This window comes from Panthera leo, chromosome B3 (assembly GCF_018350215.1).
Source record: "Panthera leo isolate Ple1 chromosome B3, P.leo_Ple1_pat1.1, whole genome shotgun sequence".
Taxonomy (NCBI): domain Eukaryota; kingdom Metazoa; phylum Chordata; class Mammalia; order Carnivora; family Felidae; genus Panthera; species Panthera leo.
This window is the reverse complement of record NC_056684.1, coordinates 8,793,199-8,807,467: the sequence shown is the minus strand read 5'-3', so window position 1 is coordinate 8,807,467 and position 14,269 is coordinate 8,793,199. Positions and strand designations below refer to the sequence as shown.

The 14,269-nt window shown below is 41.3% G+C and overlaps 1 protein-coding gene across 3 annotated transcripts in view; it reads left to right on the top strand.

The window, feature by feature from the left end:
• AGBL1 (AGBL carboxypeptidase 1) overlaps window positions 1-14,269 on the top strand; it is a 774,608-nt gene that overhangs the window by 346,898 nt on the left and 413,441 nt on the right. For all 3 annotated transcript variants that reach the window (XM_042941057.1, XM_042941055.1, XM_042941056.1), the window contains one exon: window positions 12,237-12,368. In XM_042941057.1, the coding sequence (XP_042796991.1) occupies window positions 12,237-12,368 (132 nt within the window). The remainder of the gene's footprint in view (window positions 1-12,236; window positions 12,369-14,269) is intronic.

The window sequence follows — 14,269 nt, the reverse complement described above, 5'->3', positions numbered from 1 at the left end:
TTAGATCTTATGCCTTGTGAAATTGGTGTTCTGTCAAGTTTTCAATACTTGGGATCACTGCATGGGGAAAAGGAAAGGAAACTTCTCATTAACTGGTGGCATAGACTCATCTGATAGCCCACAGATATTATAGTCTCTTTCCTATTTTCTTGAGCCTTTATTTTCTGTCTCTAATTTATGACAGGGTCATGAATTCTCTTCCAGATGTTGGATTCAAAGCCCAGACACAGTAAATATAGATATACTCACACATTGTAATACTATTCAGAGAAAAAAAAATACAATAATAAACTGAAATTTGCAACAACATGGATGAATCTCAGAAGTATGTTGAGTGACATAGACTAGACACTAAAAAGTACATGCTCTATGTCTCTACTTATGTAAAGTTCAAGATCGAAGAATCAGAACATTGATTGCCTCTGTAAAGGGATTCAATAATAGGGGCCAGGAGGGAACTATTGAGGTTAGTAGAAATGTTCTGTATCTCAATTAGAGTCACTTACACCAAAACCCATTGATTAAAGACTCATTCGAGGTCTATGCATGTCACTCTAGGTACATATTTGCCTAAATACAAAAAATTAAAGATAAATAAATCAAAGCATAGTCACAGGGACTTTGAAATGCAACCAGGAAGCAAAGGGTCCTGCTTATAATGAGACCGACCAGCACACAGGCATGCAATTCAAGCCAAGGAAGAGCACACAGCAGAGTAGAAAGCTGTAGAAGAAGATCTATTTATTAGTCAGAAAGGTCCAGCCAGAGAAAAGGCATGCAAGCAGAGAAGCCCAAAGAACAGACAGCCTCCACTGTCAGCTGGTAGGAGGCATTGAGCCCATTCCACTTTGTAGAACTCCCTACCAGAGGTAGGAGGCCTGAGGCCTAGGGGGAGACAGGCATAGCTAAGGGGAGTGGAGGAAAGCTCTCAGGCTCCATGAGGTTTCCAGAAACCCAGGCCACAGCCTCTTCCAGGCTGCTGTGTTGCAGCTGGCCTGGCCCCTGTGCCACTGCAGAGAATCTGGGCTTCGGAATTAGGAGTGCTATCGATTCTCATCCTCTTGGCTCTCTCTGTAGGAGTGCATGCTGGTAAAGGGATTTCAGTGCTCTTTGAAGAGCTCATTGATTCCCACTTACAACTTAGACAAACTAGGCCGCCTTCTGCCAAGGGACAGGGTGGGCATATTTTGGTTTTATCTTTCTCTGGGGCCCAGTGGAACAGAATTTTTAGCTACTTAAATGATTTTCTTGGTCTTATACTGTCCCTCTGGCATATGTTTTGAGTTAATCAGCTTCTTTTCAGAGACAAAAGGAGAGAGCAAAAAGGGATGGCATGTGTCTTCCTAAAACCTTGTCCCCAGAGCCTCAAGATACTCTATACACACTATTGATTTTATCTCCACTTTATTCCTCAGAAGTGGCAGAAGGACAAGTGTTATTTTTGCTTATTTTCATTGATTCATGCTAAGGTACACATCTAGAATTCCCCTCTTTTCCTGTGTAAGGATGTGGTAGGGAAAAAAAAATCTTGCTGCCATAGTTGGGAAATGGGAAGGTTCTGGGTGAAAGAAATTTAAATTTGATTCCATATTCTTTTATTTAAAATTGTTCTCATTCTATCAGAATAAAGATTAAACAGTGCTTCTCTAACATACCAGAAGTCATGTCTTAGAGGTATTTTTATAGGCACAAGTACTCCACATTTAAGTGAATCGCTAACATTTCTTGCATAAATTTATGTTGAAAAGCAGAGAATTTTTTCTTCTTTCTCCCTTGCTAGTATCTCTGATATACCTTTTGAGTATTACAAAGCTGGAAATCTGGATTCTCCATATGCCACAGGGAAGGCCAGTCAGATTTTTCAAAGAAGTTTGAGCCAATTCCCTATTTTTCATTTTTTTGTGAGCAAAGCTGGGAGGTGGAGTGGAGGGGAACACAGGAGGGTAGTTGCATAAACCAATGTGAAGGTGCCTCTGCCCAGAGCTGGTGGGATGGGGAGAAGGCAAGAAATGCGTGAAGACAGGACCAGATGGATGAGCCACACTGCAAGATTGTTCTCCGTGAGGGTGGGCCACAGGTAAAAACAGGCTTCAAATGAAGGCGTTGGAGACCTGTGCTTCATCCGTTCAATACATATGCTCAAGGAGAACTTGAGCAGGGCAGCAATGATCATGGCCAACGGCATTGGACACAGAGCTCAAAGCACTAGTCCCAGAAAGTAGGGGTTGCCAACCATAAAGCACAGTTCAGTCTAGGAGGCCAAGACAGCCAACAGTTCTTGAAGACAGGAATGTACATCAGGAAACTGAGGCAACCTCCTTACATGGAGTGGGTAAGCATGGTGGTGGGTCAGCATTTATACTCTGCCCCCTGGGTTTATCCAGACAACTTGGACATCTGCCATGGGTCAAAAACATTAGTCTTGGCCCCACCTTTTGGGGAAGACATGAGTCCCAGTAACACTTCTGCACTGATTGGGATTGGCACACAAAATGGGTATATTAACACTCCTGCCTTGAGAGCCTCAGTACCTGAAATTGAGTGAGGCAAACAGTAGGGGCCTCACCCATGCTGACAGGTCACTGGGACTGTGTCCAAAGGTGACAGTCAGGCTGCTGCTTCTCTCCCTTCAACCTCTAAAACTGGGGAAGGAAGCAATTTTAACTCCTGAGGAACCTCCCAAGGCCTCACTGTTCAAGTGCCCTGCCAGGGTGTTAAGCTTATTGCTACTCACAGAGGGCCAGCCAATCAGAGACAGGGAGTAAAACTCAGCCAAGGTGAGGCCCCAGGGTAAGCCCGGTAGCTCAATCTTAATTTCATTAATTGACAATCTTGTTATACTTCTCTTTAAAAAAAAAAAGTTTCTTTTTATTTATTTTGAGAGAGACATAGAAAGCAGGTGGGGGAGAAGCAGAGAGAGAGGGAGACAGAATCCCATGCAGGCTCTGCACTATCAGCACAGAGCCCAACACGAGGCTCGAACTCACGAACCATGAAATTGTGACCTGAATTGGTGTCAAAAGTGAGAGGCTTAAACGACTGAGCCACCCAGGCTCCCCATACTGCTCTTCATCACTGGTACATCCAATGATTTGAAATATTTTATTGTGTAAAATCTTTGGAGCCCAGAAAGATTGGAGTATGAGATAGAGCATCTCTTTTTAATGGGTGGCCATGGGCAAGCATTTAACCTCCTTCTACTTAGCAGAAGTTGAACCTCATCTGTAAGTTTGGGTGATATCTTCCTTGCGGGACTTTTATACTGACTGTAGATGTGCATAAAGTCTTACAGTGTGACTGGCACATATCAAGCAGTCTAATTAATGGCAGACATTAAATTTATTATTACTTACCAGAAGGGTGCTACATACAAAACAGAGCCACATATTAGACTATATGTTTTGACTTAATTTTTGTGGGCACTTTCAATGTAATTAAACTATCTTGGAACAAAGGACAATATAATGCATAACACTGGGATGTCAGAAAACCTCCGCTGGCATTTCATAACATGTAGTAAAGGGTCCCACTCTGGGTGGTCTCCTAACTGGTTAGTTACTGAAGCATCTCCTGAGTTTAATGTGAAATTATTCACCCCACACTAGCCATGGGAGGGGGTCAAACTGACTTGTAAGTAAAGGTTGCTTTTGCTAAGGCCATGTTGGAACTTTAGCCCATAATGGCCCAATTTAAGTAGAAGTCTCTCCCTTTAAGAAAGGGAATAGAGCATAAAATCCCCTTTTCAGATAGTTGTAGGAATAAATTCTGCCCAGGCCCCCTGTGGTTAAACTCAGCCATGACTGGACATTGCTCTCTCTCAGGTGAAACACAAAGGAGAGAGCATGACTGTCAGTAAAAGGACTGGAAAATTTGGTCTTGCAAACAGGGCTCTTGGAGGACAATTGAATATGCCACCAAGATGATTTCCCTCATAGAGATGTTTGTTGCACTCAGGAGCTTGGGCTGAATGCTGTCCGCAAAATAATGTGCACAAGTTGGAATCTCCAGGGCTTCAGTGAGCCTTGCTCAGTTTAATTGGAAGCATTGCTGTTTTGGGTTTTCATCACATACCCCAGAATTTGCCTTCTCACGGCTCCAGCCTCACCTTCATTTTCCTGTGGCGTTGGCATAAATAATGCAGAGGTCTCACTGCTGGGAAGCAGGAACGAGACCCAGATGTCAGGAATGGAAAACACAGCAGCCTAAAGCTGGCGGAGCAGAGCAGTAAACACAGTCAGGGATAGGTGAGCTGTGGGGGTAAGAGTCGGCCAGGGGAGCTGTGTTTGAGATGGGGGTTAACCTCTTGCATAAGGGCCCAATTAGCTTGCTGAGGACCAGAAATGGGACTAGGGAGGGAGGGGAACGGTGGGGAAGGCATGTGAGGAGCATAGTAATGTGGCCCCGAACAGCCTCTTTGTTGCCCGAGAAATGATAGAACTCATGTTGTGCATGAATTAAATTAACCTTGCAATTTGGCTCAGACAAGAATTCATTGGAAAAGGTACTGGGGAGATGCATATGAGCCTGATTTCAGAATCGTAATCCAATCAACACCATCCACTTTGCTGATGGAGAAAGCGAGACACCGGGGAGTGGGTTTAGCCCAGGGTGAGCAAGTTCAAAACTCACCACTCCAGCTCAAACAAAACACAACTTAATGAAAAGAAACCTCCACATCTTCATCTCTGCCTGTGTTCCTATGTTCCTTGCCTTGGGGGAAAGCACGATCCTCTTGCCTATATTCACTTAATCCAGAAATCTAGGGAGTATCCGTAACTTCTTCCTCACTTGGCCCCTAGATACATTTAGTCTCCAACTCCTGTAGAGTTTCCTTCCTCCCTCTGTCACCCGATGTCCTTTCTCTCCATACTTGAGCTGCCATAAGCTCCATACTTCTGCATTAGTGAGGGCCCTGTCACCTCTGGTGCCTGGTGTCAGTCTCTCTGGTGAACTCTTGGAGCTCCTGTTGTGGTGGTCTGACCATGCTGCTCCTCCTTGCACAAGCACTTTAACGGCTCCTTCCCTGCCTTCAGGAGAATGTCCAAACATCCCAGAGCAGTGAGCAGAGGCATCACTCACTGCCTGCTGCCCGCTTGCAGACCCCAAGGTACTGTCCTCTACAGACTTACTCTGAATGCTTGCACTTCCTCAGATCCAGGGCGGGTTCTTTCTCATTCCATTTGCTTGGATAGCTCTCGCTCAGTAGGACTCAAGGTAGGATACCCCTCCCACCAGCAAATCCTAGGACCCCTACATTGTGCATCTTCAAGACTGCTGTTCATTTGGACTCTGCAACGTGTCCTTATTTGGGTTCCCAGAGACCCCGTACTTACCTCTGCTTGCACCCTCCTCTCACCGCGAGAGGGTTTCCCGTATACCCCGGGATCATCCCAACAAAACAGCTCCTGGAATAGGCAATATGGAAATCTAAAAAGCATTTTTGAAACATGGATTCTGGATTAGAACATGCTGGGGTTCAAATATTTACTCACATACTTAAAAGCAGTGCAAACTTGGGCGCACCTGGAGAGGTTATTCATTTTATCTGAAATTCAGTTTTCTCGGCTGCAATGGGATAATGGTAGCATCTGTTTCATCATGAGATAATCTATATTAAGTTATTAGCTCAGGATCTGAAACGTCATAAGCCTTCGATAAAATAACCATTGTTGCCTGTTGGCATTGTTATTAAGGACATTGCTGTATTATATTAAAATTTTAATTTCTCCTGCCCCCAAAGCAGGCATTCAGTAAATATTTGTTGAATCCACTGAAGAATAAGCAAGATAGGACCATAGGTTAACCTGGACAGACTTCCTACTTACCTGGCACAGAATTTTACAGAAAGGAAGCATAACTGTTACTTCTTCCCATAGGAGAGAAAAACTCCCTCACCAGAAATAACTTGATAATTTAACTTGTAATTGCCCCCTATAATTTAGAAGAACACACGTTTCCTATAATTAACAAGCATTTATTTTTAGGGATATCATTTGAGCAAAAAGCTGGGCAATGTCTGCCTCTCTATTCTGAGTCTCCAGTGGCCACTAGAAGTCCCAGGGCTAAGCAGTGCTTATTCCCACAGGTGACTAAGTCTATACTTTTTCACTGACATCAGCTTCCAGAATCCGTAAGGATCAGAAAACAAAAACAAAAACAAAAAAACTCCTTACTCTGGTTGAATTCAGCATTTAAGGAGCGCCTGTCACCACATAGGCAAAGCTACTGCCTTTATGGAGAAATCTGTTGCTAAGACACAGTCTTCATTTGTTTGCACACTTTTCATAAGAATGGTGGGCATTTAATTCACAGAGAGACATTGAGGTGTAAGAGATAAAGGTTGGTGGCAAGCTTATTCTGGCAGAAGATTAAACCTCCAACAAGTCTATTGGTTCCTTTAGGCTAGAGGCTTTCAAAGCATGGGCTTGGGACCCAGGTATCAGCACTACCAGGAATTGCTAAAAATGCAAATTCCCAGGCCTGCTCCAATCTTAACTGGAATCTCACAATTGCTGCTGAGTGGTTTACAGTCTGAACTTTGGCAAGTCTTCTAGGTCATTCTGACACTCAACAACATGTGAGATCACTGCTCTAAACCCTTGACAGGAACAGTGGTTTTCAACCCTGCCTGCACATTAGAATCACCTGGAAAACTGAAAAATATCCCATAGCCCTGGTTGTCACTGCAGACCAATTAAATAAAAATTTCTGGAGGTGGGCTCCAGGCATTGATATTTTTATAATCTCAGGAGATTTTAATGCAGGGACAGGATGGAGAAACACTGACCCATTGATGGAGATGTATTTGTTGGAAATGACAGAATCTTGCTCAAAGTAACCCAAGTAGTAAGATAGTTTTGGAGGAAAGAAGTCCCTTAATCTTACAGGAACTAGAAAGCACCAAAAGTCTGGACAGTTCTTCTTCCCATCTCTCATGTTTCTCTTTCTACTGCCACATTTTCTGTTTTCTTCTTTTCTCTGTGCATTTGCCTAACTACACCCCTCCTTAGGGAACAACTTATTCTGCTCCATCACTGTTTCCATGCTTTCATTCTGTGTCTTGTGTGTGGTTTGACTTGTCATTGGACCGACTCCCTCTTCCCAGATCTGCTTATCACCCTCTCTGGCTTTGGCACCCACAGCTCAGTGATATGTCGAAGCTGGGGAGATTTATTTTCTCAGAAGACATCAACCTGAAACAAGAATAAAGGATTCCACATAAAGAAAAATAAAATTCTTTTCTTGTTTTATTGGAGAGAAAAAATACTTAGGAAATACTTTTCTTTTTTTTTTTTTAATGTTTTTTAAAGTTTATTTATTTTTGAGATGGAGAGAGATAGAGGACAAGTGGGGGAGGGGCAGAGAGAGAGAAAGACACAGAATCCAAAGCAGGCTCCAGGCTTGGAGCTGTCAGCACAGAGCCCGACGCGGGGCTCAAACTCACCAACTGTGAGATCATGACCTGAGCCAAAGTTGGATGGTTAACCGACTGAGCCACCCAGGTACCCCAAGAAATACTTTTTCTGCTAACAGGGAATTTACAGTGTGAATGTATTATTGACAATTAAGAGAAAGAGGGGGAGGACAGGAAGGTGAACATACAGAACGGTTTTAAGTCCTTTAGTCCTTAAAACCCTCAGCTCATAGATCCTTGGTCTGTCCCCAAACCTGCCTTCTGGCTCCCGATCAAGTCCGTGCTCCTTGTCCGGCAATAACCTTGTTTCCAGAAAATCAATCCTGACGCTGCTGATTCTTCTCTGCTTCTGTGACCCACCAACAAAGCAGCATGGCTTATGAGCTCTAACCTGCCATTGGAATGTTAGTCTTCATCTTCTCCTATCATGAGTAAGCAGACCATTAACTCACTTGTCCCTTTATTTTTCTTTGACATGTGTGTTTGTTTATGACCCCATCCATGTACCGCGAGTGTCCTGGGCTGCATTCCTGCTGTCAACAACTTCCTGTTCAGTGAACTTGAAGGCTTTATCACATACCAGAAAAGCATCATCTAGTCTAACTTCTCAACCAACAGCATCACTGGTATTCATTCATTTGGCTTCTGCTGAAACATTTTCAGAGAATGGAAATTTTTAAAGCTGTGACACAGCATATTAAGACAGCGATAACCATAGAGTTATTTCTTGTCAGTAATAGATACTCAACAAGTGTTGAGTTTAACATAGAGCTGGAGTCTATGTCCACATTATCCTTCCTTTTGCCTTTGCGTGCTCTTTGAAATGATAGCAAGTACATTTATTCATGTCCCAACTGGGAGAATTTGGAAATTTGTGGGACTCCTATCCAGACACCGTTAAGCCTTCTTTTTTTCTGGGATAAGCATCTCCAGTGTCTTCAGCTGTTATTTGTTCACAAACATTCCCCTTTTTTCTGGGCTTTCTGGTTCCTCTTTATTAAGGTGTCCTGGCTTGTTTTAAAATGCCACACTCAGAAATAAAAAACACGATATTCGATAAAAATTGACCAGTATGAGGTACATTGGATGGATTGTTGTCTTAATTTATGAGCACTTTACTTCTCCAGAAGCAATTTATGATTAGATTAATTTTTGGCATCTGCAGCCTCTGATTTATTTTGAGCAAACTGCCAGCCCAAACTTCTGGTTCTCTCATTCAAAATCTACTTCTTAGCTCAATGTGTCTACCTTTCACTTTGGCCACTGTTTGAATCCAACTGTAGGACATTACATTCATTCCAATTTAAGTATTTCTATTTTTGCTAATTCTGCTCTTTTGTCACTTACAATTTCCACTCTTGTTTCTTCTCCTATCAATTCTCCTCGATTCTGCATCAATATTAAATTTGAAAAACACCTTAAATTACCTACTCAGTGTCCTTAACTTAGTATGCAAAGGCTACATTTCTAGCAACTAAGGAACAAATGTGAAGAAATATCTCCTTAAAATATAAGGACTTCTGTCTCCTTGAAACAGAAAATGTGTAGATATCATCTGTTAATTTTTAAGCACACAGATCACAGTTGTGCAGCTTGATAAATCATCACAAAATGCACCCACCATGTAACCACCAGCTAAATCAAGAAAAAGAACATGTCCAGCAACCCAGAGACGTCAAATAATAATATCTAGCCCCCCAAAACAAACACTACCCTCATTTACACCGCAATATTAGTTTTTCCTGTTTCTGAACGTCATAGAAAGGAAATCCTTACATGCACTGTTTTGTGTCTAGCCTGCTTTTTTATTCTCAGTGTTGGATAGTATTCTATTGAATGGTTGTACCATAATTAATTAATCCATTGTACAGTTTACAGTTTTAAGCTAGTAAAAATAGTACTGCTATTTACATTCTTGATTATCTTCTGATGCTCAGTGTATCCATTTCTGTTGGGGGGGGAGGTTAGAATATGCGCATGTTCAACTTTAGAAGACTCTCCCAAGTTGTTTTCCAAAGGAATGGTATCTTTTTAGAGTCCGCAAACTGGGTTTGAGCGTTCTACTTCTTCCATATCGTGGTCACCACTTAACGTTGTCTGTCTTCATGATATTAGCAGTCCTGAAAACCCTTTAGAAGCAGTGGCATCTCATTGTGATATGTAAATTATATTTTCTTGATATTAATGCAGCTGAGGGCACTTTCATTTGCTTAATAGCCATTTGGACATTTTGTCTTGTGAAATGTCAATTGAAGATTTTCGCCCAGTTTTTAATTTTTTTACATTTATTCATTTTTGAGAGAGAGACAGAGCATGAGCAGGGGAAGGGCAGAATGAGAGGGAGACACAGAATCTGAAGCAGGCTCTAGGCTTTGTCGGCAGAGCCCAATCAGGGCTCAAACCTGTGACCTGTGAGATAATGACCAGAGCCTAAGTCCAACGCTTTTAACCAACTGAACCATCCAAGCGCCTGAGTTTTTCCCATTTAAAAAAATTGAGTTGCCTCTCTTTTTCTTGTTGATGTACAGAAATGCATGTGTGTGCCAGATATATTTTTTACAAATAGGTTATTTCACTTTTTGGTTTGCCTTTTCACATTTTTCATAGCATATTTATTTATTTTATTTAAAATTTTTTTTTAATGTTTATTCATTTTTTTGAGACAGAGGGGTGGGGGGAGGGGCAGAGATGGGGAGACACAGAATCCAAGCAGGCTGCAGGCTCTGAGCTCTCAGCACAGAGCCCAGTGCAGAGCTTGAACTCCCAAACTGCGAGATCATGACCTGAGCCCGGATGCTCAGCTGACTGAGCTACCCAGGCAACACTTTCATATGAACAGAAGTTCTTAATGGACTATATCTAATTTTAAATATTTCAATTTAGGTGTATTCCTTGTTTGAGTCCTCAAAAAAAACTGTATTTCAACTCCAAGGTTGTACATGGTAGCCTATGTGGTTACCCCCAGGTAGCTGTATTATTTCATCTCTCATATTAAGATTTGCCACATGTGTAGAATTTATTTTTTAACATATTATGAGGTAGGGATATGCGTTTATTTTTATTTTCTACATTGTTTACACTGGACCATAAGTCTTCCAAGGCCATCATTTCCCCACTGTGCTACAGTATCAACTTCATCATAAGTCAAGCGACCATATATGGGAGTCCCTTTCTGGAATATCTGTTTTTCTCCACTGATTGATTTGTGTATTCTTTTATCAATAATACTGTGTACGAAATACTATAACTTCAAAATAAGTTTTGATATCTTTACATAATTTGTCCAGTTTTTTCATTTGTTGAGACTGCCTCAATCATTCTTGGCTCTTTGCACTTCTATTTTGGTTTGGGATTAGCTTGTAGGTTTCCACAAAATAAAAAAAAAAAAACAACACAAACCAAAACAAACTAAACCAAACCACACCAAACCAAAACACCTTCTGTGGGTTTTGACTGAGATTGAATTGGACCTGTATACATACATTCGCTGAGATGGAAAATTTTCATTTTTCTCAACAATGTGTCTTACACATCTTTAAAGCTATTTTTATGAATTTGGTGCTTTGATGCTATTTTAAGTACTATTTTTAAAGACTTTCTTTTTAAATAATCTCTACACCCAATGTGAAGCTCTAAGTTACAACCCCGAGATCAAGAGTCGCATGTTCCACCGACTGAGCCAGCCAGGTGCCCCTTAGTGATATTTTTTCAAGCAGGCTTCATGCCCAGTGCAGAACCCAATGTGGGGCTTGAACTCGTGACCCTGAGATCAAGACCTGAGCTGAGATCAAGAGTCAGAGGCTTAAATGAATAAGCCATTCAGGCGCCCCAATACTATTTTTAAATTTAGATTTTTATACTGATAGTGTATGTAAGTAGATTTGACTCTTAGATATTGACATTCTAACCTGTGATTTTGTATGCACATACGGATTTTTGATATTCTACATTTTACAATCTTTATGTAGGAAAATAAAGACACCGCTATTTACTCCTTTTAAATATTACACCTTTTATTTTTTTCTCTTAGATTTATTTTTCTCTTTTCTCCATTGTATCAAGTACAACTGATGGTCAACGCCAGGTCCATTTCTGATTTCAGGGAAGAAACATTTCATTAATTTCATTAAATTATACTACAGCATACAGGAACCTCATAGTGTCTGTTCATTATTATTTCAGAATTGTTACAAACAAGTGACTGCTGTGCCCATCCTACTCATCCTCTTTCAAACATGAGTGTTTATTGGGAGTAATGTTTCCTCACTCCACCATTGTATGTAGGTGGGTGGAAGGCGGATGATTGATCTTTTTAGTTCCTGGATCAGGAGGAGGCACGTATGGGGTCTGGAAACCATCATGGGAGTTCGTACTGAGGTCTGATACTATGATAGGATGGGTGTTGAAGAAGTCTTCCTTGGGGAGAAGATGAGTATATTTTATATGTGGGAATAAATATTCAGATTAAGAATACAAATTATTGTAGCAGTCAACTTTTGTGGGATAATAAGTGCTCCAAAACTTAGTGTCTTAAACAAAAACTATGTGTTATTTCTAATGATACTGCATGAGAATCATCCAGGTAAACTGGGTGGTTCTTTGGGTCTGAGCCAGCATGGCCAGGGCTGGAAGTTCTCAAATGGATTTATTTACACTTCTAGTGGTGGCCTTTACCAATACAGCTCTTGCCAAAATCACCCAATGATCCTCATGTGACTGGTTCTGCTATGTAAACAGGATTCTACCTGAGAAAGTTGACACTTAAAAGATTTAAAAGGCCAGTATAACTGACCTAGATTTTCCCCTGCTTTGGCCATTGTAGGTCTTCTGTGATTTTCATGGCCACTCTCAAAAGAAGAATGTATTCCTTTATGGTTGTAGCATCAAGGAGACCTTGTGGCAAGCAGAGTCCACTATGGGCACATCTACTGTCTTGGAAGATGTCGGCTACAGGGTAAGTCACTGGGGAGAATGACACAAAACATTTTGTGTCCACGTTCTTGCCTTTGAGACACATGCTCCACCCATTTTTCCCCCTAAATAAGCATTTTGATTATTTTAACTCTAGGGTTATAATACAAGCAGGTTGGAGGCATGTGTAACCCCTCTACACTTTTGATGCATAATGGCTGTACTACCTGGTGGCTCCGCTTTGTTTTCTATATGATATGATACAGTGCAAAGGGCATGAGAATCAGAGACAGGAAACCTCATTTTAATGCCTGTCTTTACAATTATTAACTGTGTGCCGAGGAGTCATTAACATCACCTCTCTGAACCACCATTTGTCACCTGGGAAGTGGGGACAGTGAAAATACTGCCTCTGTTTCATGTTTATGAGAGCAGCAAAATGATGCTGAATACAAAAGGATCTTAAATTAGTATGAAGGAATGCAAAAATGCAAGACATAGACCATCCACGTGCCCTGTGTGAACATGCTCTGAAAAGCAGAGCAGTGATCCACTACTCCTATATAGTGGATATATTTTATAAGTAGCTAATTCTATTTTTTTTCTGGGTTCCAGTGGATAGAGCTCAACTCTTCCTCCACTGAACTAAAGAGGAAGCTAAGGAGGGGTAAAGAACAAAGGACTTCTTCCTGTCAGCATAAAGGGAATCAGGATAGAAGGAGATGAGGCAACATTGTCCAAACACAAAATAAAAACTGGCCTTTGTTTCAAATGTAAATGGAAAAAGAAGAAAAATTATTGAATTCGAAGAACCTACAGTTCTCCTGTGTCTTTCTCCTTTACTTTCACATGGGACACTTCATTTCTGACACTTCTGGTCACCAGATATGTGGCGATTTCACCCCACCAGACACTTCTGAGACACCAACTGGGTGTGTTACAATTTAACCCTACCCAGAGACAGCGTCACATCCCTCAGGTTAAGGACTCATCCCACAAGACTGCTTCCTACTTCAGATGTCGATCACAAGGAGTCATTCCCGGGTTACCCACAACTTCTGTCTGACTTAGCTATGAGTTGGAGGGATCCATGATCTTCCCCCCTGCATTGAATTCAGTTATTTTCTAGAGTGGCTCACAGAACTCAGGGAAGCACTTAAACTTATATTTACCAGTTTGTTAAAGGGTCTGATAAAGGACATGGATGTTAGCCAGATAGATAAGAGATACATAGGGTGAGGACTGGGAGGGTCCCACGTACAAGGTCTTCTGTTCCTGTGGAGTTAGGGGGAGGGTATCATCCTCTTGGTATGTGGATGTGTTCACCAAATTGGAAGCTTTCTGAACCCCATACTGTTGGGATTTTATGGAGACTTCTTAATGTAGTTGTGATCAATTATTAACTCATTTCCAGCCCCTCTCCCCACTCTAAAGGAGTGGGGATAGCCTGATCCAGGACCTCACCCAGAATCACCTCATTAGAACAAAAGATGCTTCTAATGCTCTTATCACTTAAGAATTTACAGGGGTTTTAGGAGCTCCATGTCAAGGACTGGGGATGAAGAACAAAAACATATTTTCTACGATAAGTCACAACATCACAATTATCATGGTACCTACCTCTTCCAAATTCTTTATTATTCTGGATATATGAATTTACTATAAAAAATAGCTTTATTCCCTGGGTTAATGAGTACTAAAAGAGATCAAAATCCACCAAACTACTATTTCACCTCAAAATAACTCCCCTTCTCCCTTAGTTTCTCTTCACTCTCTCCCTCCATGTCCTCTAGAAACATGAGTACTACTGATCAGTAGATAGTTCCCCAAAATGATTAGAGCAGAACCAACGAGTTATCTTTAGTTTCCTTTTACTCTAAGTCCCAACCACAATAAAGGGGATTTTGATACAGAATTAGAATCTGGAAGGAAGGAAGGAAGGTA